The following is a 22,391-nucleotide window of genomic DNA, read 5'->3' on the forward strand; positions in this document are numbered from 1 at the left end:
ACTTTATTTCTTATGATACGTGAACGGATTAATAATAAATAATAAATAAATAAATTTACACATTCAAGGTCTCAGTATACGTTTAATAAATTCCCTTCTTAGATCTGTCTCCTAACTCTCAACTGTTTGTTCAATTTCCTCTGATTCTCCCAACAATTGCCTTTTCCCTCCGAGCTCTTTCCGGTACTTTCTCCAGAACTTGTCCGCATCTAATGCCAACAAGCACTTTAAAGAAAAGGGAGATGCCTTCAGGGTACTCCCATGTATAGTCCACTGCCTTTGCCTTTAGTGCCTCGGCTAGAGGTTTGTAAGCTTCTCTCTTTTTTATCAATTGATTTGGAATAATCTTGTGGACAATAATATCATTTCCTTCCGACTTGAATTTCTTCTTGTTGCTAGCTTGTAAAATTCGATTTCTGAAATCCATAGAGACCAAACAGTCAGCCGGCCAGTTATTTGCTTTTGCTGCATTAGATTTGACTCTAAATGCTTTTTCTATTTTTTGTGTTACTTCTGCTTCTTCTAGGTCTAACCAAGCTGCTAGCTCTTTTGAGATTTTTTTCTCAATTATTTCCTCTGCGTCCTCTGTTATTCCTCTGAATCTTAGGGTATTCTCCCTTCTCTGAATTTGCAACATCGCAATAGAGTCCAAAGTTGAATCTTGCTGCTTCTGCAATAGAAGCCGTAGCAGTAAAACGGAAAAATACTCAGGAAAGCTGGCCAACATATAAAACACTTCTCAAAAATGAAGATAACCAAATAAAAACTTTGAGGAAATAAGAGAACACATCTCAGACTGGTTCCAATACCATCAGTTATTTGAAAAATTTAAATCTGACGAACAAAAGGGGTTCTCAACAGAAATTTCCCGATTCGAATCTGATCTTGTAAATTCTAAAAGAAAAACTCTTTCCAAAACTTATCGACTCCTTCTTGACTGGACAGTCAAGGAGGAGGAGGTAACAGTGGCAATGGTGAGGTGGTCCCAGGATTTTGGCCATTCAATAACCATGGCCCAATGGGAAAATTTATGGAAGATCAATTGGAAATTCACAAATTGTTACACGATTAGAGAGAACTTTCAAAAAAATGCAACATCGATGGTATCTAACAACATGGAAACTTTCAAAAATGTATAAAAATGTGTCAAGTAATTGTTGGAGATGCGGTGAATCAGGAACATTCTACCATATGTGGTGGACATGTAGGAAAATACAGGTATTCTGGGAGAGTATCCATGTAGAACTGCAAGAAATGCTAAAGATCTCTTTCAATAAAAAACCAGAGGCCTACCTCCTGGGAATAACAGATTTGGATATTCCACAAAAGAGGAAGGGTATCTTTTTATATGCAACGGTGGTAGCAAGAGTTTTGATCGCAGCAAAATGGAAGAGTAATGAAATCCCCTCTATACAAGATTGGATCCAAAAGCTGACAGAATATGCTGAATTAGATGGTTTATCAGAAAAAAATAAAGAATAAATCAAAACAGGAATTTGTTTCAAAATGGGAGGTTTTCAAAGATTATCTGAAAAATAAATACAGTAGTTTAAATTCTGTTGCAGCATTCGAGGAACTTCAGTAATAATGGCAAGGTAGATATAAGAAATTAGATTTATTGAGAATAAGTTTAATTATGATAAAAGTGTGTACTGGCAAAAAGTAATATGAATTTGAAATATAGAATAGACGGGAGGTTGGGTCTTTAGTGATAAAACCATTAGATGTTTTATTGTTTGCTAAGAAAATTATGTGTATATGGTTATTTTTGTAATTTGTGTGTAATATGGTATTTGTGTGTGTTTTTTTTTTCTTGTTGTATAAATAAAAAACTTTTTTTAAAAAAGGATCCCTGACTCCATTTTTCAGCCTGAATTGTAACTCAGAATCCCGATTGTAACTCAGTTCAGAACCTTCAGATCTATTCCCTGGTTGGCCGTCTTCTGGAATATAAGCCAGACCTCATTGAGGGTATCATCCAGACCTTCATTTAGTGTGGGCACCTTGGATTTGGAGTATAGGTATCAATCATAATCACTGAAAACATGTCTCACACCCACCTGGACCTCCCAAGTGAGTCTGAGCCTCTAGAGGAATCCTCTATGCTGAGGTAGGCACCTCTGGCCCTCCAGATGTGGTTGGACTCAAAGTACCATCAGCCCAAGCAAGGATGGCCAACGACCAGGGATGATGGGAGTTCTACTGGAACAACATCTGGAGGGACACACTTTCTCCATCTTCCTCCTCCTCTGAAAAAGCTAAATATCTGTATTGTTTCCTCCTTCCTCCGTGATGTGTAACATCTTCCTGATACACTCCAAGCAACTACACACATTCCCTAATCCTGCACCATTTACTTCCTGAGGCGGCTCCATTGTGTCCACCTTCTCAGAACCACCCACCATTTCAGTAGCAGTCCTTCAGTTCCCAGCTATTAGTCCCCCTCCCCTACGGAGGAATTATTCATCTGAATCCCAGGGGCTGGGAGTCCTGAGTGGGGAGACAGCTGTTGGCCCTGCTGGGGGGTTTCTCCTTGGCTGGTCCTTGTGAGAAGAGGATGCTGGACGAGGTGGGCCCTGATCCAAATCCAGCAGGACTTTTCTCATGTTCCCGCAAACTGAAACGAGACCTACAAAGATACAGTCTCCCAGGCAAGAGGAAGGACTTACCTCTCAAAGTCTCTGTATTTTTCTGTTTCAAGAAAGGAGTTGAGCTCAGACTTGCAGATCAGATTCTCTCCTGTGCGGAATAAGTAAAACGGAAGTGCTATTTACGTCACTGGAAAAGTATTCAAAAATATTCATGTGTTGAAGAAAGTATAACAAAGTAGCTGATGTCCCATTAAGGGCTAATGAAAGTATTATGGTCTCAGCATTTGTGGGCTGCAGGCTGAGGGTGTGGACTGTGGAGCAGGAAGACTCGCAATCTCCATTATCCTGAGAGTCTCTTTGTAGATTTTGCATAGTTATTTTGGAATTCCTACCGCAATATCGGTTCATGAAAAGTTACGGATGGAGAAACTTACACGGTTGCTGTAAACTATCACCCCCCACACAAACTCTCACTCACATACAGTCTGTAAATTTGGCAAGTTCCCAAACCTTTCCTGTAATACTGGCAATTCCAGGCCTGCAGATGCACACCCGTGGGTGTAGAGCCTCCAGCCACAGGCATTGTGTATCATGGAAATGCCCCAGACTGGGACGGATTATGGATCTTTGTATGCAGATAGATGGTATCTCACTCTGACATTGCCTACAATAAATAAAAGTAATAGAAATGACTTCTGGATATACTTATATATAAACCCTGAAAGCCTTTCTATAGCATCCTTCTCCCACATTGTTGAATTGGTATATATACATCATCAGCACCAGCACCACTGATTAACCATGCAGTGGAAACACTTAAGAATGGGAGCCTGAGAGAGAGGAAGAGGTATCTGGCTACTTCCTGGGCGGGGCTTCCCGAAGCAAAGAGCTGCTTTGGAGAAGGCCTCCTCCTCCCCCCTCCCTCCCAGGACCTTCCACCTTTTTCTCTCTTCTGCTCTCCAAGGTGGACCAACGGTTTGACTTGGTAAAATGCAGCCCACAGCCAGCCATGCAGTAGCTTTCGAGGATCAGTGGGGAGAGGATGTTGCTTCCATGGGGGAAAGTGGGGGAATCAGTGGGAAAAACCCCACCATCAGGGACAACTCTCTCTCTCCGGTTGACTTGAAGAAGTGGCAGATTCCTGGGCAGGAGGGAGAAGCCAAGGCAGACCCACCACCGGAGATTCCTCCTCCAGCGCCCAAGGATGGAGACATATCTCCAAAAGGAAGAGTCTCCCTCCCTCCCTCCCTCTCTGCTCGGCTGGGCTTCTATCTCCCAGGGATGCCCCCCAAGTTCCCCTGCCCCCTCTGTCCCACAGTCTCTCCTGCGCCCAGAGACCCCCTTGGCACCGCTCACCCCTCGCCCTCTGCGCCGAATCTCTCCCGGGCGTGCCAACCTCTCCATCCGGAGGCGGGAGAGGGAGGGGGGGTCTCTATCCAGGCCTATTTCACTTCCTTTAACCCTTTCGTGGACTCCGTCTCTCCCTCAAGGCGCAGGAGTACTTCGAGGGATTCCTGCCAGGGGGGACGGCAGAGGGCTTCATGTTTGGGTCCTGGGTTCAAATCCATCCCTGCTTGGGGATAGGAGGTCCTCGTGGAGACCCCCTTGGTGGGCATCACGTTTCAGTTCAGGCAAGAGAGCCCGGGGGGTGGGGGGCATATCAGCCTCGCTTGAGCACCGGGGGAAAAGAGATGCGTGTGGAGGGGAGGGCGCTGCAAAGGAGAGGGCAGCTGGATTGCATGGATCGGGGGCCTTGAGCACCTCCCGGACCCCCAGGAAAAAAGAAATATGGGGCGGCTCCAAAGGAGATCCTGCCACGCAATCCCTGCAGGTGTTGGCCCCCCCCTTCGCAGCAGGATTGCGGGGATCGGAGCCCCTGCTTATGAGGCCCAGGAGAGGGGCTTTTTTGCGGGCAGGGGTGAAACTAGGCTGGATTTCCCCCGAGTCAAAGACCCGATTGGGGACATTTGCGTCCCCACAAAGACATCCTCAACGGCGCTCTGCTGGAGGCGTCACCTGGTGCAAACCCCCCCGTCTAGCCCACCCCCCTAGCTATGGCTCTGTTTCCGGGAGGGGTCTCTGTCTTTTCCTCCCTACCTTCCCCCTAAGTCGCCCCCTTTCCCACGCAGCCTCTTTACCTCTTTGTCCTCTCTGGACCTCCGCCTCCCTTCCTCGCTTTTCCGGTTTCCTTCCCCGCAATATAAAGCGGAGTAGGGGGGGTGAGGGGAATTAGTCAACCCACACCCCTCCTCCCCTTCGGAAAACCTCCCACTTTTCCAGGGTCCTTTGGGCCCCCTGGAAACTTCCGACCTATAGACACTTCGGGTTCCTTGTCGAAGGCGCGCGCCTCTAGAGCTACGTTCGCAGAGCAGCCCCTGCCTGTGTTGGGATGGGAACAGGAAGAGATGGCGCTGCCTTTGGCCTCCTGCTCTTGGGGCTCCGTCGGGAAATGGCCCCCTCCTCCCCCCAAGTCGCCTCTCTCCCCACAGCGGAGAGTGGAAATGGGGGCGGGAGCGGGTGACTTCCTATCTGTGTATGAGCTGATGGATGTATGTTTCCCTCCACAGCAGGGTGGCAGCTGCACACTTATTCTTTCCTTATTTACTTTTGTTATTGTATCATTTTAATAGAGTTAAGTTGAGGGTCCTACGTAGACTCTTCCTGGGTCCTCAAAAAGGCCAGAAGAACAGGAAAGGCATAATCCATGTCTGCTTAAGACTGGGCTAGGTAACAGGGAGGCAGTAATAAGACGCAGGGGCCGTGATGATTTATTACAATTATTTGTGTAGTTTAAATAATATACGTATATACGTATGTGTGACTATTATTATTTATTTACACGATGAAACATCAACATAAAAATCTTCCCTAAGCTGGGTTGCCTTCATAAATATATATCAATATTTATTTGTTTTCCAATGATTGTTTTTCCTATGTCTTTAGCAGTTGTCTTCCAAAAAGAGTGGAAACCCATGTTTGTGAAACCCTTGTGTACACAGTGGTCTGCTTGCAGGAAGACTCCCCTGAAGCATGACTGAAGAATTAGTTCAAAATTATTGTTTTGTTTTGTTTTCTTATTAAACCCAGCCATTCTGGGTGGCTTCCAACAGAATATTAAAAATACATGAAAACATCAATCATTAAAACCTTCCTTAAACAGAGCTGCCTTCAGATGTCTTCTAAACATCAGGTAGTTGTTTATTTCTTTCATATATGATGGGAGGCCTTTCCACAGAGCGGGCGCCACTACTGAGACGGCCCTCTGCCTGGTTGCCTGTAACTTCGCTTCTCGCAGTGAGGGAACCGCCACAAGGCCCTCAGAGCTGGACCTCATTGTCCGGGCAAAACGATGGGGGTGGAGTTGCTCCTTCAGGTCTACTGGGCTGAGGCCGTTTAGGGTTTAAAGGTCAGCACCAACACTTTGAATTGTGCTCGAAAACATACTGGGAGCCAATGCAGGTCTTTCAAGACTGGTGTTGTTATGTGGTCTTGGCCGCTTCCAGTCAACTGTCTAGCTGCCGCATTCTGGATTAGTTGTCGTTTCCAGGTCACCTTCAAAGCTAGCCCCACGTAGAGCGCATTGCAGTAGTCCAAGCGGGAGATAACTAGAGCATGCACCACTCTGGAGAGACAGTCTGCAGGCAGGTAGGGTCTCAGCCTGCATACCAGAGGCAGCTGGTAGACACTGCCCTGGACACAGAATTGACCTGTGCCTCCATGCACAGCTGTGAGTCCAAAATGACTCCCAGGCTGCACACCCAGTCCTTCAGGGGCACAGTTACCCCTTTCAGGACCAGGAATTCTCCAATCTTGCCTGCCCTGTCCCCCCAAAACAGTGCATCTGTCTTGTCAGGATTCAACCTCAATCCAGGTGTGCCTGGAGTTCTTCCACAACCACCCACTCACTCACCTTGTCCAAGAATGGAAGATTTGAGCGGGATCTTCCCCTAAACCCAAAGGAAGCAGAAGCCCTGGGGCTGCCACATGGTGCCTCTGAGCGAAAATAGGCTCACGAGGAGACTTCTCTGGTACCTGCAGCCCCTCCTTCCCCGTCTCAGAAGTAGAATTAGAAAAAGTCTTTTCATTATTCAATCACAGTATGAAGAAAGCACTGTGGGTGTTAAGTTGTGGGTGAACATATCAGACGACCCAGTGATTCTTCAAACAGCTCTTGTTTATTCACAGGCCAAAACAGAACTGAACTGAAGGGTTCAGCCAGCCTGCTTATATAGAGCTCCAGTACAACGCAACTGTGGGCACAGGCAGGGGGACGTTACTCCAGTCAGTGTAAATTCCTGTTCCACTGGTCTGGAGCATCCTCCCCTTGGGAGATGGGCGTGGCCCTGGCTGACTCCATAAAAGAGCCAAATCGCGCAGCCATTTTCTCTCTCTTGCTGCCATGCTCCTCTACTGCAGCCATTTTCTTATCTTAATGTAATTTGGCTAGAATTAAGATTGGCGGAAAAAATATCAACAACCTCAGATATGCAGATGACACAACCTTGATGGCAGAAAGTGAGGAGGAATTAAAGAACCTTTTAATGAGGGTGAAAGAGGAGAGCGCAAAATATGGTCTGAAGCTCAACATCAAAAAGCTAAGATCATGGCCACTGGGCCCATCACCTCCTGGCAAATAGAAGGGGGAGAAATGGAGGCAGTGAGAGATTTTACTTTCTTGGGCTCCATGATCACTGCAGATGGTGACAGCAGCCACAAAATTAAAAGACGCCTGCTCCTTGGGAGAAAAGCAAGAGATTGCATATACGATAGAAAACGCTTTTAGAATAAAAATAAGGTCCAAACAAGTAAAATCAAAAAAGGTTCCAGGAGATTGTTTAGTCATATTCAACTTGATAGAGATGACAAATACAATATTGAGAGTAATTTACCAAAAGAAATTAATAATTGAAGGAAGACCAATTATCATCTTTAAAAAAATACCAACCAGACTCCTACGCAAAAGAGAAGGATATAAACAGCTAGTAAGTGTTCTAAAAAAGAACGGCATACAACATAGATGGGAGTTCCCACAAGGGATCTCCTTTTTCTATAAAGATAAAAGATTTAAGATCACTGAGATTCAAGAAGTGAGCAAATTTCTGCACAGATATGAGAAAGATCTTGGAAAAGTAGAGGAGAGATATGGAGGAAGAAATGGAGACCTAGAGGAGAGAAGAAGAAGAAGAAGAAGAGAGAAAGGAAAAGAACAGGAAGATAAGGGAAGGAAGGAAGAAGTGGATGAAGAAGAAGAGGAAGAGGGAGTAGTGGAAGAAAAAGATGAGGAGGAGGAGGATACAGAAAACAAAACCACTCAAATTTAAATTATTAGTTGCTTGTAGATTGGAAAGTAAACATAACAATGAATCTGAAAATTTTGTCATGGAATGTGAATGGTGTGAATGAAAAAACCAAAAGGAATAAAATTGTGAATGCCCTGAAAAGAAAGAATCTGGATTTAATCTGTATACAGGAGACACACATGACCAAAAAGCACAAACATATTTTGATAAACAAAAAACTTGGGGTTGAGTTTATAAATTCTATTGCGGGGGAGAAAAGAGGGGTAGCGATATACGTCAAAGAAAAATGGGAACCCAAATTGATTTGTAAAGATGATGAAGGTAGGATTTTGGGGGTACAAATTAATTTCCAGGGTGAAAAACTTAACGTGATAAACATATATGCCCCAAACCTGAATAAACTGGATTTTTTTAAGGAACTGGAAGAAATATTACTAGAGTTAGAGTGTAACAAGATGATATTATTGGGAGATTTTAATGGAGTGCCGGCACCAGAAATTGACAGACAAACAGAAAGGAAAAAACGTAACCAAGGGAAACTGCCAAGATCCTTTAATAACTTGGAGGAAAATTTGAATTTAGTAGACATCTGGAGACACAAACACCCAATAGAGAAGCAATTCACCTTTTTTTCAGAACCACATAAGAGCTGGGGCAGAATTGATCAAATCTGGGGCTCAAGAGAACTTACATTAAGAACTCTAAAATGTGAAATTCAACCAAGAACCCTCTCTGATCATAATTCGATAATGTTGGAAATAAAAGGTGTATCACAGAGCAGGTTCAGATGGAGAATGAATGAATATTTATTGGAGAATGAAGAAGTCATTGTAAAGGCCAAAGCCACTTTAAAAGATTATTTCAATTTGAATCTTAATAAAGAAACAAGTATAGATGTAGTCTGGGATGCTAGTAAAGCAGTCCTAAGAGGTTTTTTTTATTCAGCAAAATAGCTATAAGAGGAAAGTAAGAGAACAAAAGAAAGAGGAAATTCTTAGTCAGTTAAGAGAATGCGAGAAAAAATTAATAGCAAATCTGAAAGACGAACAAAATATACAAATAACAAAAATATTACAAACACAGTATTCAATGCTAACAAGTCAAGAAATTGAATGGAAAATTAAGTTAACGAAACGAAAATACTTCGAATCAGCTAACAAAACAGGTAAATTATTAGCTTGGCAATTGCGAAGAAGGCAAAAACAAAATGTGATAAATAAGATAAAAATGGAGGAGCAATTGATAGAAGACCCAAAAGAAATACAGGAAATTTTCCTCAAATTTTATGAGAAATTGTATAAAAAGGTAGAGGAAGAAATAATCCGAATAGAAAAATACTTAGAAGACTGCAGCGGGAAGATTATAACAGAGGAAGAAAGAACCCAATTAAATAAACCCATAAAAGTAGAAGAGGTCCAGGATGCGATAAGAAAGAAGAAATTAAGAAAAGCCCCGGGACCAGATGGATTGTCAGCTAAATATTATAAAGTATTAGAAAATCAATTAACACCAGTGCTATGTGACATTATGAATAATATATTGAGAGGAGGAAGGATACCAGAAACATGGAAAGAGCCCTACATCACCATGATCCCTAAACCCGATACGGACAAACTTAATATTAAAAACTATAGGCCCATATCATTATTAAATAACGATTACAAAATCTTCGCAGAGGTAATGGCAAGTAGACTCAAAAGATATCTAGCAAATCTAATTCATAAGGATCAAGCAGGATTCCTTCCAAATACAGTGGTGCCTCGCAAGACGAAATTAATTCGTTCCGCAAGTCTCTTCGTCTTGCGGCTTTTTCGTCTTGCGATGCACGGTTTCCCATAGGAATGCATTGAAAATCAATTAATGCGTTCCTAGGGAAACCGCCTTCAGACCAGGTCCGGGGACAGTCTGTCCCCGGACCTCTTCTGAAGGCTGGGGGGGGGGACAAGGGCTTTTCTTCCCACCCCCAGCATTTTAAAAAACCCTGGGACAGCGGAGGACTTCTCCGCTGTCCAGGCGATCTTAAAATGCTGGCGGGCGGCATTTTAAAATCGCCCCGGACAGCGGAGGACTTCTCCGCTGTCCGGGGCGATTTAAAAGCCCCTGGGAAGGCAGGCAGGGGGGACAAAGACTTTCGCCCCCCCGCCTGCCTTCAGAAGGTGTTCCCGCCCCCCGCCCCGCTTCGGAAAAGCGTTCCGAAGTGGGGCGGCTGGGGCAGGTCTTCCCGCCCCCCCTCCCCGCTTCGGAACAGCGTTCCGAAGTGGGGCGGCTGGGGCAGGTCTTCCCGCCCCCCCTCCCCGCTTCGGAACAGCGTTCCGAAGTGGGGCGGCTGGGGCAGGTGATCCCGCCCCCCCTCCCCGCTTCGGAACAGCGTTCCGAAGTGGGGCGGCTGGGGCAGGTCTTCCCGCCCCCCCTCCCCGCTTCGGAACAGCGTTCCGAAGTGGGGCGGCTGGGGCAGGTGATCCCGCCCCCCCTCCCCGCTTCGGAACAGCGTTCCGAAGTGGGGCGGCTGGGGCAGGTGATCCCGCCCCCCCTCCCCGCTTCGGAACAGCGTTCCGAAGTGGGGCGGCTGGGGCAGGTGATCCCGCCCCCCCTCCCCGCTTCGGAACAGCGTTCCGAAGTGGGGCGGCTGGGGCAGGTGATCCCGCCCCCCTCCCCGCTTCGGAACAGCGTTCCGAAGTGGGGCGGCTGGGGCAGGTGATCCCGCCCCCCCTCCCCGCTTCGGAACAGCGTTCCGAAGTGGGGCGGCTGGGGCAGGTGATCCCGCCCCCCCCTTCGGAACAGCGTTTTAAAATGCTGGGGGTCGGGAGCGAAGCGCTGCCGACCCCAGCATTTTAAAATCTCCCCGTGTCCCGGGGAGATTTAAAAATGCTGGGGGTCGGCAGCACTTCGCTCCCGACCCCCAGCATTTTAAAACCTTCCCGGGACATGGGGAGATTTTAAAATGCTGGGGGTCGGCAGCGCTTCCCTCCCGACCCCCAGCATTTTAAAATCTCCTCGGGACAGAGACTTCTCTGCTGTCCCTTGGAGATTTTAAAATGCTGGGGTCGGCAGCGAACGCTTCGCTCCCGACCCCCAGCATTTTAAAACCTCCCCTGGACACGGGGAGATTTTAAAATGCTGGGGGTCGGCAGCGCTTCCCTCCCGACCCCCAGCATTTTAAAATCTCCTCGGGACAGAGACTTCTCTGCTGTCCCTTGGAGATTTTAAAATGCTGGGGGTCGGCAGCGAACGCTTCGCTCCCGCCCGCCAGCATTTTAAGATCGCCCGGGGCAGGCGGGGGGAAGGCAGGGGGGGGAGCAAAGACTTTTGCCCCCCGCCGGCCTTCAGAAGAGGTCCTCTTCTGAAGGCCGGCTGTGGGCGAAAGTCTTTGCTCCCGACCGCCAGCATTTCCCTATGGGCTTTCGTCTTGCGATGCAAGCCCATAGGGAAATTCGTCTTGCGAAGCGCCTCCAAAACAGAAAACCCTTTCGTCTTGCGGGTTTTCCGTCTTGCGAGGCATTCGTCTTGCGGGGTACCACTGTAGGTTACTCAAAGACAATGTAAGGCATACCATAAATATCATTGAATATTTGAAGTACCTGCGGCGCTGATTTTTATCGATGCGGAGAAGGCATTCGACAATGTCTTATGGCTGTACCTACTAAAAAGCATGGAGAAAGCAGGGCTAGAGGGTGAATTTATGGAAGGAATAAAAGCAATCTATACGAATCAATCTGCCAAATTGATTATAAACAACAATTTAACAAATTCATTTAAAATTGAAAAAGGAACAAGACAAGGTTGCCCTCTATCCCCGCTTTTATTCATTATGGTATTAGAGGTAATTACGAACAAAATAAGAGCAACACCAGAGATTCGAGGGATCAAAGTAGGAACGAAAGAACACAAACTAAAAGCGTATGCAGACGATTTGATGTTATCCCTAGAAGAGCCGCAAAAAAGTGTCAGTAAGGCCCTGGAAATATTAGAAGAATATGGCAAACTATCCAGTTTTAAACTGAATAAATCAAAGACAAAAATGCTGACTAAAAATCTGGGAAAAGATGAAAGAGAAAAATTAGAGATACAGAATGGAATCAAGGTGGCTAAAAAAAAAAATATCTAGGAATTTGGCTAACTACAAAAAATATAAACTTAATTCAGGATAATTACTTGACAACATGGAAGGAAATTAAAAAAGATCTAGATACATGGAACAGAGTGAAACTTTCATGGTTGGGAAGGATGGCGGCAATAAAAATGAACATACTCCCAAGAATGTTATTCTTGTTCCAAAACATCCCTGTGATTAGAGGTTCCACAATGTTTAAGGATTGGCAGAAAACTCTTTCGAAATTTATATGGCAAGGGAAAAGACCGAGAATTAGATTCAAAGTACTCACAGATCGAAAAGAAAGAGGGGGATTCTCGGTGCCAAATTTGAAATTATACTTCGAGGCCTCCTGCCTTTGTTGGATCAAAGATTGGATTAATTTGGAAAACACTGACCTGTTAGACCTACAAGGTTTCTACAATAGGTTCGGTTGGCACGCCTACTTGTGGCTAAATAAAGAAAAGGTACATAAAGGGTTTTCAAGTCATATTATTAGAGCACCACTATATGAAGTTTGGGAGAAAAATAAAAAACTTTTAGAATGGAAGATGCCCTGGTGGTTATCACCAATTGACATTTTAACAATCAAAAAAGCAAATTTGGAAGGAGAAAGATTGACCTACGAAGACCTACTGATAAGATCAGAAAGTGGCTGGAAATTGAGAACATATGAAGAGCTGAAAGACAAATTAACAGGCTGGCTGCAGTATCATCAAATAAACGCAATATGGATGGAAGACAAAAAAGTAGGGATAAGTGAGAAAAAATCTAAATTTCAGATAGAAATAATTGAAGGCAAAACCAAGTTATTATCCAAAATGTATGCTATATTATTGGAATGGGACACTAAAGATGAAGAAATAAAGGAGATTATGACAAAATGGGCAATTGATTTGGGATACAATATAGAATATGAAAAGTGGTCGAAATTATGGAGTTATGGAATGAAATTCACGGCATGCGTCACGCTTAGAGAAAATTTAGAAAAAAAGATGTATAGGTGGTACATCACACCAGCAAAATTAGGAAAAATGTACAAAACAGGAAATAAAGCCTGCTGGAAGTGTAAAATTAAAGAAGGCAATTTCTACCATATGTGGTGGACTTGCGAGGAAATGAAGAAATTTTGGGACCTGATTTATAACGAGTTAAAAAAAATATTTAAATACACTTTCCCTAAAAGACCAGAGGCCTTCCTATTAGGAATAATTGGGGATGAAATTAAAAAAGAAGATAAAACACTATTCCAATATTCGACAGTAGCGGCTAGAATATTAATTGCACAAAATTGGAAAAGTTCAAATACCCCAACGGTCAGAGATTGGCAAACAAAATTATTTGAATATGTTGAATTAGCAAAAATGACGCAAAAAAATAGAAACCAAAAAAATACAAAGTTTATTAGCGATTGGAATAAATTTATGGTATATATTGAAGGAAACTATAGAAACTTAAAAACTACAGCAGGTCTGATATAAATCTTATGATGCGCAAACCATTAACAACTCTTAGCTGCAGAAAAAAGAGAATTTTTATCAAGAAGCCCAAAATCCGGAGGGAAGGAGGTCAATACGTGTGTAGAGGAAAGATCTAAATATCTAAAGATATAAAGATTCAAGGAGTAAGACAAGGAACTGTAACGGAAATTGATGCTATTTTTGTGTTATGTATGGATATTTTTTCTTTCTTTTCCTTTCTTTTTTCTGTAACTGTTGTTTTGTTTTTTGTTTTGGTTATTTAAGTGAACTTCAATAAAAAGAAATAAAAAACAAACAAAAGCTTTTGCATATTCAATGAAGCAGAATTAGATGTCTTTCTGGAACTCTCTAGCTTTCTCCATAATCCAGAGCATGTTTGCAATTTGGTTTCTGGTTCCTCTGCTCCTTCAAAATCCAGCTTGCACTTCTGGGAGTTCTCGGTCCACATACTGCTTAAGCCAGCATTGTAGAATTTTAAGCATAACCTTGCTAGAGTGTGAAATGAGTGCAATTGTGCGGTAGTTGGAACATTCTTTGGGATTGGGATGTAGAGTGTTCTCCAATCCTCTGGCCACTGCTGAGTTTTCCAAACTTGCTGGCATATTGAGTGTAGCACCTTAACAGCATCATCTTTTTAAAATTTTAAATAGTTCAGCTGGAATAGCATCACTTCCATTGGCCTTGTTATTTGCAGTGCTTTCTAAGGCCCATTTGACTTCACTCTCCAGGATGTCTGGCTCAGGGTCTCCAGGATGTCTGGCTCAAGTGGTGGAATTAGGCATAGCTAAAAATTACTTATCCATGCAAATTGAGAAGGGCAAAAATGGATCTTTCTTGGTTCATCAAACTGCAAAAATTGATGATCTTGTTGAAATGCTATGTTTAGAAAATGCAAATGGGAAGGAAACACCTATGGTGTGTGGTTTCGCCTTTACAGGTGAAGATAAGTCATTTCCTAACAAAACTTTGTATTGTTCAGCTATAGGCAAGCTAAATTTCATTCAAAGAATCTCAAGACCAGATATAACTTATGCTTTTCACTTTCTGGCAAAATTTGTGGAAAAGCCCACAACGGAATGTTTCTCTGCTCTTAAGAGAGTGGTAATGTACCTTAAACATACCAAACATTATAGGTTGCAGTTTACATCAAGTATTGACAAAGGTTTTGAAATTTTCTGTGATGCATCTCATGCAGTGGCACAAAATAATTGCAGGGTGTGTCTGGTATGGTGTTTTGTTATAATGGTTGTCCATTTGAATGGAGGTCCCAGACACAAACCATTATTTGTCTCTCCACAACAGAGAGTGAATTATGTGCATGCGTTCAGGCCACTCGTGATATAGAATGGTATCTGCAAGTATTTGCCGACCTACAGATGCAAGTAACACTACCAGTAAAAGTTTACCTTGATTCCCAGAGTGGACTTGCTATCCTGTGTTCAGAGACCAATACGCAGCGCACTAGAGTCTTAAGGTTACGTTTACAGTTTGTAAAGAAACTAATTGCTGATGAAATGATTGTATTTCAGTATGTTCCAGATGACAATCAAATTGCAGACATTTTTACTAAAGCTCTTCCAAAGGTTACACATGAAAGACATGTACAAAATATGCTTTATGTTTTTGTTCCACAATAATGAACCGCAGGAGAAATGTTGAATGGTCACTTTAAAATGTGAAGGTACATTATTGTTTCACAAGTTGTGTATGTCTTTAAGGGCCAGGGCAAATAACGAGACCCAGTCTTACAGCTGTGAAACATAGCAGGTACTGCTGAGGTGTGTTAATCAAGCTGTGTCAGCATTTGGGCATAGTATATAAGGAGCAGCAACTCGCTCCCTCATTACCCTGGGGGATGGGTTGGTGGTTGGGTCTGGTTTGTTGTTGATGTATTTAGTGTACAAGGAGTTTTTGTTTTTGTTAATAAAACCTTGTTTAAGTTATTTTTTAGTCCCTTTTTAATGCATGGTCTCCCCAGCAAGCTCTCTGCAGCGCTACTAAACAGCAAATAGCAAAGAGTTTTCACTTCAACTGAAGCTCCTTCCACACTCTATACATTCAAATGGTTTTCCCCATGTGTGTTCGTTGATGTCGTTTACATTGTCCACTTTGACTGAAGCTCTTTCCACACTCTATACATTCAAATGGTTTTTCCCCTGTGTGAGTTCGTTGATGTTCTCTTAAGTGTCCCCTTTGACTGAAGGTTTTCCCACACTGCATACAATTAAATGGTTTCTCCCCTGTGTGAGTTCGCTGATGTTTTCTAAGGGTTTCACTTAGACTGAAGCTCTTTCCACACTCTATACATTTAAATGGTTTTTCCCCTGTGTGAGTTCGCTGATGTTGTCTATATTGTCCACTTTGACTGAAGCTCTTTCCACACTCTATACATTTGAATGGTTTTTCCCCTGTGTGAGTTCGCTGATGTTCTCTATAGTGTCCACTGTTATTGAAACTTTTCCCACACTCTATACATTTAAATGGTTTCTCCCCTGTGTGAGTTTGCTGATGTTTTCTAAGGGTTTCACTTAGACTGAAGCTCTTTCCACACTCTATACATTTAAATGGTTTTTCCCCTGTGTGAGTTCGCTGATGTTCTCTATAGTGTCCACTTTGACTGAAGCTCTTTCCACACCCTATACATTTGAATGGTTTTTCCCCTGTGTGAGTTCGCTGATGTTCTCTATAGTGTCCACTTTTATTGAAACTTTTCCCACACTCTATACATTTAAATGGTTTCTCCCCTGTATGAGTTCGATGATGTTGTTGAAGTTTCTCACTTTGACTGAAGCTCTTTCCACACTCTATACATTTAAATGCTTTCTCCACTGTGTGAGTTCGTTGATGTAGTCTATAGTGTCCACTTTGTCTGAAGCTCTTTCCACACTCTATACATTTAAATGGTTTTTCCCCTGTGTGAGTTCGTTGATGTAGTCGAAGTTTCTCACTTTGACTGAAGCTCTTTCCACACTCTATACATTTAAATGCTTTCTCCCCTGTGTGAGTTAGATGATGTCGTCGAAGTTTCCCACTATTAGAGAAGCTCTTTCCACACTCTATACATCTGAATGGTTTCTCCCCTGTGTGAGTTCGCTGATGTATTCTAAGGTTTGCCCTTAGACTAAAGCTCTTTCCACACTCTATACATTCAAATGGTTTTTCCCCTGTGTGAGTTCGTTGATGTCGTCTTAAATTTTCCCTTTGACTGAAGCTCTTTCCACACTCTATACATTCAAATGGTTTCTCACCTGTGTGAGTCCGTTGATGTAGTCGAAGTTTCTCACTTTGACTGAAGCTCTTTCCACACTCTATACATTTAAATGCTTTCTCCCCTGTGTGAGTTCGATGATGTAGTCGAAGTTTCCCACTATCACTGAAGCTCTTTCCACACTCCATGCATCTGAATGGTTTCTCCCCTGTGTGAGTTCGCTGATGTATTCTAAGGTTTGCCCTTAGACTAAAGCTCTTTCCACACTCTATACATTCAAATGGTTTTTCCCCTGTGTGAGTTCGTTGATGTCGTCTTAAATTTCCCCTTTGACTGAAGCTCTTTCCACACTCTATACATTCAAATGGTTTCTCACCTGTGTGAGTCCGTTGATGTAGTCGAAGTTTCTCACTTTGACTGAAGCTCTTTCCACACTCTATACATTTAAATGCTTTCTCCGCTGTGTGAGTTCGATGATGTATTGTAAGGGTTTCACTTCGACTGAAGCTCTTTCCACACTCTATACATTCAAATGGTTTCTTCATTATTCCTTTTGAATTTACAGATGGCCCCCCAGAACTCTTGCCTGTCTTCTCCATCGTCTGCTTCAGGGTGCAGGGAGACAAAATCCTGTTGGTGTTTCAAGGGAAAGAACAAAGGAATATGACACACATCAAGTTCAATTGGCACTCATCCCAATTAGTATTTATAATTATGATGTGCCACCAGATCTCGTGCCTGTTTTCTGACACTGGACTATCCTAGTGTAAATTCTCTGCCCAGGCCTCTCTCACTGTCCTTTCTCCATTTGCCTCACTCCTGGACGTACCTCAAGGCAGAATCTGTGTCACACTGAAGAAGCTCGATATTAAACATCAATATATAACTGCACTTAATGGAAACTTCAGCCTTGGATATTTAGCACTGATTCATTCATAGGATGAAGCTGTTAGTTTTATTGCTGGAGACACAAATTTATTTCTCATGGGGTGTTGGGGCTGTGGAGTTTGGAACTGACAGGGTTAAAACTCTGTGGTGTCCTGTATCTGGGAGGAGCTTGACGCAGAGAAGCATGTCACAGTCTGTGTCACTCTCCAGACTTGCTTTCGATTCTGGCTGAGACGCAGCTCAGCTTGGAGGCTGTGTGTGTGTGCTTTTGGAGCACAGTGAGAAATGTCGGAAGTTTCTGATGGATTTACTGCTTTGTAAATAAACGCTTCTAGAGATAAGAACCGAACTGTCTTTGGACTTGATTTATCCCTCATCTCACACGGACGCAGGACCGCTGCTACTCTGCTCTCCTGCCAGGTCAGCTCCCTAACAGAGACGCACAGGGAAGCCTGACTGGATGCAGGATTTATTTACGCAAAAGCATAGGTTATGGAAGTTCCGCGTTTCCTGACAAGTGTGAGAAGGAAGGAAGACTGCCAGCGTTACGTTGCTGAAAGCTCCTGCCAGGAAGGGCAGTGAGGAATGCTGGAGAGCGGAGCCAAAAGCCAGGAAAGACGGCTGCTTCGGAGGTCCAGCTTGCTGGCAAACGCGTAAGTACGCTTAAAACCCTGGTGGGTGGAAGATGGCTGCTGCTGACTTCCGGGGGCGGCGCGAACGGCAATGGCGGTCCTCTTTACTTTGTGAAGAGGAAGCTCCTGCAGAAACGGGTCGTCTGCTACGGCGAAGCGGAGACCCAGCTCGGAAAACCACAGGCAGCGTTAGCCTGTCGCCGTGGGACTCGGCGGGCACCGGGAGCACCCCCTGAAACGTCAAAGGAACCCCGTAAGGGGCTCTGGAGCGTGAAAGGGCTGGCGCGGTGCTGTGAGTCGATTGCTCTTTCTGAGGAGTGAAGCCGCTAAGCTGCTGTCGGTGAGCGCTGACCCTTTTCCTGGGACCATTCAGCTCTAAAGGAAACTTCCCGTGAGTAAGTGAAGCTTAATTATCGGGTCCAAATTTGAAATTCGGCACTGCGGGAGACGCAACCAGGAAGTCCGTCTCCCGGCTCTGCTTAAAGATCAAAGCAAAGACGGAAACTTCTAATGCCTTTGAATTTGAGATCTTTAAAAGGAAATAATCTTGGCAACAATTGAACTGCTTTACACCTTTTATGTTTGCGGACTTTACCTTATACTGGTGGATATTCCTTTTAACCTTTTTTCCTCTTCCTCTATGGATTTATAAAACTTTCTTTTTCAAGAAACCCAGGCAGCCGGGCTGCCAGACTATTGGAATTTTGGACTGACTGTCTTTGTTACATTGGACTGTTACATTGCATTGCAGCTGATTTGTTATATTGAAACTGGCACTTTCTAGAGACATTGTGACTAACCTGAGACCAACTCTGCTAAGGCTAAAAAAACTGGAGGACTTTTTGAGACTTTGAAGCTGTCTGATACTGTCACTAACTTGTAAGGGCATGTGGATTAATTTGGAATCTTTGCATGAACAACAACTTTTTTCTTTGTAGGATATATTTAAACTCCCCCTAGAGGAGCTTTGAAAGTCTACAACTACTGGGGGTTGTTTTTCTCTTATTTGGGGACTTGTGGATTCCCACGGGAATTGCAATTTGACTGACCTTGAATCATAGACAGAAGTGGAATGAGTGGGACTGGGAGCTAAAACTAAATCACAACAAACTACCCTAATCTCACAATTGCGCAGATCATCTGTTCCCACTATTTCTGCGGCACAGGAGGAAGAGACAGAGCAAGCTAGGCTGGAGGGAATGGCCGCAGGTGGGGACATAACTTCATTATTGGAAAAAATCTATGAAAAATTGGAAGGCCTGAGTAACCAAGTGACTGAACAATCTTCTAAAATTGACCAAAATACAGTTAGTATTAATAATCTGACTCAACAAGTTGCTTTAAATGCACAATCAATTGGGAAACTTTTGGAAGCCACTACAGAAAATCGTAAACTAGCCGAGGAGGCAAAACAGAAAGCAGAGGCCGTGCAAGAGGAAGTAAAACCTATGCGCAAACAGATTGATGAGCACCAAGCATACCTGTCTATGATAGATTTAAAAAGCAAGAGAATAATCTGAGACTGAGATCAGTTCCAGAACTTGAAAAAGGATTTAACTGAATATTTGACAAAAGAATTCACTGAATATTGGTCTTTGGAAGAAGATAAGGACTTTAAAATTGTAAGTGCATTCAGACTTGGAAAAGGAGGGAGGAAAGGCAAGTTCAGAGACTGCCTGATCTCTCTCAGAACAAAGGCAGAGAGAGACAAGATACTGATGAGTGCACATTTTCAAAAGACACTTGAAATTCAAGATTTGAAAGTGGAAATTTACAAGGATATCCCTAAACACTTACTGGATCTCAGATCTAGCTACGGAGATCTGGCGAAATTATTGAGAAGCAACGGAATTGCATTCAGGTGGGAGTTCCCCCAGGGACTTTCCTTCACCTTTAGAGGGAAGAAAGTTAAAATCAAGAGAGTGGATGACAAATAAAAATTCTTGAACGACCACGGAGAAGACCTTCAGAAAGGGATCGGAGGGGAACTTGGAGCCTTAGGACCTGAACTATCAAGTTTGACACCTACACCTCAGGGTACTGACGAATTGGAAGTGATACCACCCCAGGTGAAAGAATAAATAGCCCAACATGTCTCTGCAACTTCTAAGTTGGAACATTCATGGTTTCAACTCTCCAGAGAAAAGAAGGAAGATTTTTCATTTATTAAAAAAGGAACAATTGGACATTATCTGTTTACAGGAAACACACGTGATTAGGCTGCACAGGAAGGTGCTAATCAACAAGAGACTAGGCCAAGAATTTATATCATCTGACAGAGTGAAAAAGAGAGGAGTTGTGATTTATGTAAAAGAAGGCCTATCACCTAATTTTTTTTTTAAAGATGAGCAAGGAAGAATTTTGGCTATTGAAATTCAAACACAAGGAGAAAAATGTTTGATTTTGGGGATTTATGCACCAAATGAGGGGAAATCGGAATTCTACAAGAAGCTGCATGATATAATGTTGGACTACATGGATTATAACAACATCATTATGATGGGCGACATGAATGGGGTGGTATCTACGAACATGGATAAAGCACAAAGCCAAAGTATGACAAAAGAAGGCAGACTACCAAAGACTTTCTTTGAATTAACTGACAATATGGATCTAATTGCTCACTGGAAGGACAGATCGTGAAGCTGAGGCTCCAGTATTTTGGCCACCTCATGAGAAGAGAAGACTCCCTGGAGAAGACACTGATGCTGGGAAAGATGGAGGGCACAAGGAGAAGGGGGCGACAGAGGACGAGATGGTTGGATAGTGTTTGCGAGGTTACCAGCATGAGTTTGACCAAACTGCGGGAGGTAGTGGAGGACAGAGGTGCCTGGCGTGCTCTGGTCCATGGGGTCACGAAGAGTCAGACACGACTAAACGACTAACAACAACATGGATCTAATTAACATCTGGAGAACAAAGAACCCCTTAGGAAGAGAGGGGACATTCTTTTCTGAAGCCAAAATGACATGGACAAGAATCGACCAAATATGGATAACTAGAGGTCTGGCACCCAAGATTAGAAAGGTGGAAATCTGCCCAAAAACCTGCTCCGACCACAATGCAGTAAAGATGGAAATGAGACTAATTTCAACTGGTTCCTTCAGATGGAAGATGAATGACACCTTATTAAGAGACCAGGAGGTAGTTAAGAAGGCCCAAAAGAATGTGTGTGATTATTTCGAAATAAATTTGAAAACTACAGTTGAAAAAAGAGTAATCTGGGATGCAAGCAAGGCGGTCATGACGGGGTTTCTGATACAACAGAACGCGGTAAAGAAAAGAGCTTTGAATGAGAAAAAAGATAAGATTTTGCAAAAAATAAAAGAAGGAGAGAAAAAACTAAGATCGAAACCAAAGTCACAGGAGATCTTGAGAGAAATTAAACTCTATCAAGCACAATATACAAAACTGATAAACCAGGAAGTTGAATGGAAAATTAAACAAATGAGACAAAGGACTTTTGTATCGGCAAATAAATGTGGAAAACTGCTAGCATGGCAGTTGAAAAAAAGACAGAAATTGAATACGGTTACTAACTTAGAGATTGAAGGGAGAAACATTCAGAACCCTGTGGAGATCAGAAAATGCTTCCAGAGATATTTTAAACAACTTTATACCCAAGGGCCGCAAAAGGAGATTGAGATAGATCAATTTTTAAGAAACAATGGATTATCAGAACTCCCAAGAAAACAAGACAATATTGAATTACAAAATAACAGAACAAGAGATTGAAGGTGCCATTCAGAACATGCAATTGGGTAAATCTCCAGGGCCGGATGGGTTAACCTCCAAGTATTATAAGACTTTGAAGGACTATTTGATTCAACCACTGAAGGAGGTTTGTAACGAGATTATGGAGGGGAAGAAGGCACCGAAGTCGTGGAAAGAAGCTTTCATCACACTTATACCTAAATCTGAAACTGAAAAGACACAATTTAAGAACTACCGCCCCATTTCCCTTTTAAATGTGGATTACAAAATTTTTGCAGATATTTTAGCTAACAGACTAAAAAAAGTGTTAAATGAAGTGATTCATAAAGACCAGGCAGGCTTTCTCCCAGGCAGACATTTGTCTGATAACACAAGGAACATTATTGACATTTTGGAACTATTACAAATGAACACTAATACAAAAGCAGTACTGATCTTTATTGATGCGGAGAAAGCCTTTGACAATATTTCTTGGATTTTTATGAAG

General features: G+C 43.1%; 1 protein-coding gene and 1 long non-coding RNA gene across 4 annotated transcripts in view; both read right to left on the minus strand.

Moving 5' to 3' along the window:
* The window catches only part of LOC114592580 (uncharacterized), a 48,449-nt gene that overhangs the window by 8,765 nt on the left and 17,293 nt on the right, over window positions 1-22,391 (minus strand). The window contains 1 exon segment of the mRNA XM_077923426.1: window positions 15,512-17,300. Coding sequence (XP_077779552.1) covers window positions 15,512-17,300 — 1,789 coding nt within the window.
* Window positions 63-5,094, minus strand: LOC144326688 (uncharacterized). Of its 3 annotated transcripts, XR_013391660.1 has the most exons (4): window positions 4,730-5,094; window positions 3,948-4,105; window positions 2,670-2,739; window positions 63-1,528 (listed from the first exon to the last, which is right to left on the minus strand). It is a non-coding gene; the product is annotated as an uncharacterized LOC144326688 (long non-coding RNA). The 3 variants fall into 3 exon arrangements; XR_013391658.1 differs by lacking the exon at window positions 3,948-4,105; XR_013391659.1 differs by lacking the exons at window positions 3,948-4,105; window positions 4,730-5,094 and adding an exon at window positions 3,102-3,171.

This window comes from Podarcis muralis, chromosome 2, assembly GCF_964188315.1.
Source record: "Podarcis muralis chromosome 2, rPodMur119.hap1.1, whole genome shotgun sequence".
NCBI classification, from domain to species: Eukaryota; Metazoa; Chordata; class Lepidosauria; order Squamata; family Lacertidae; genus Podarcis; species Podarcis muralis.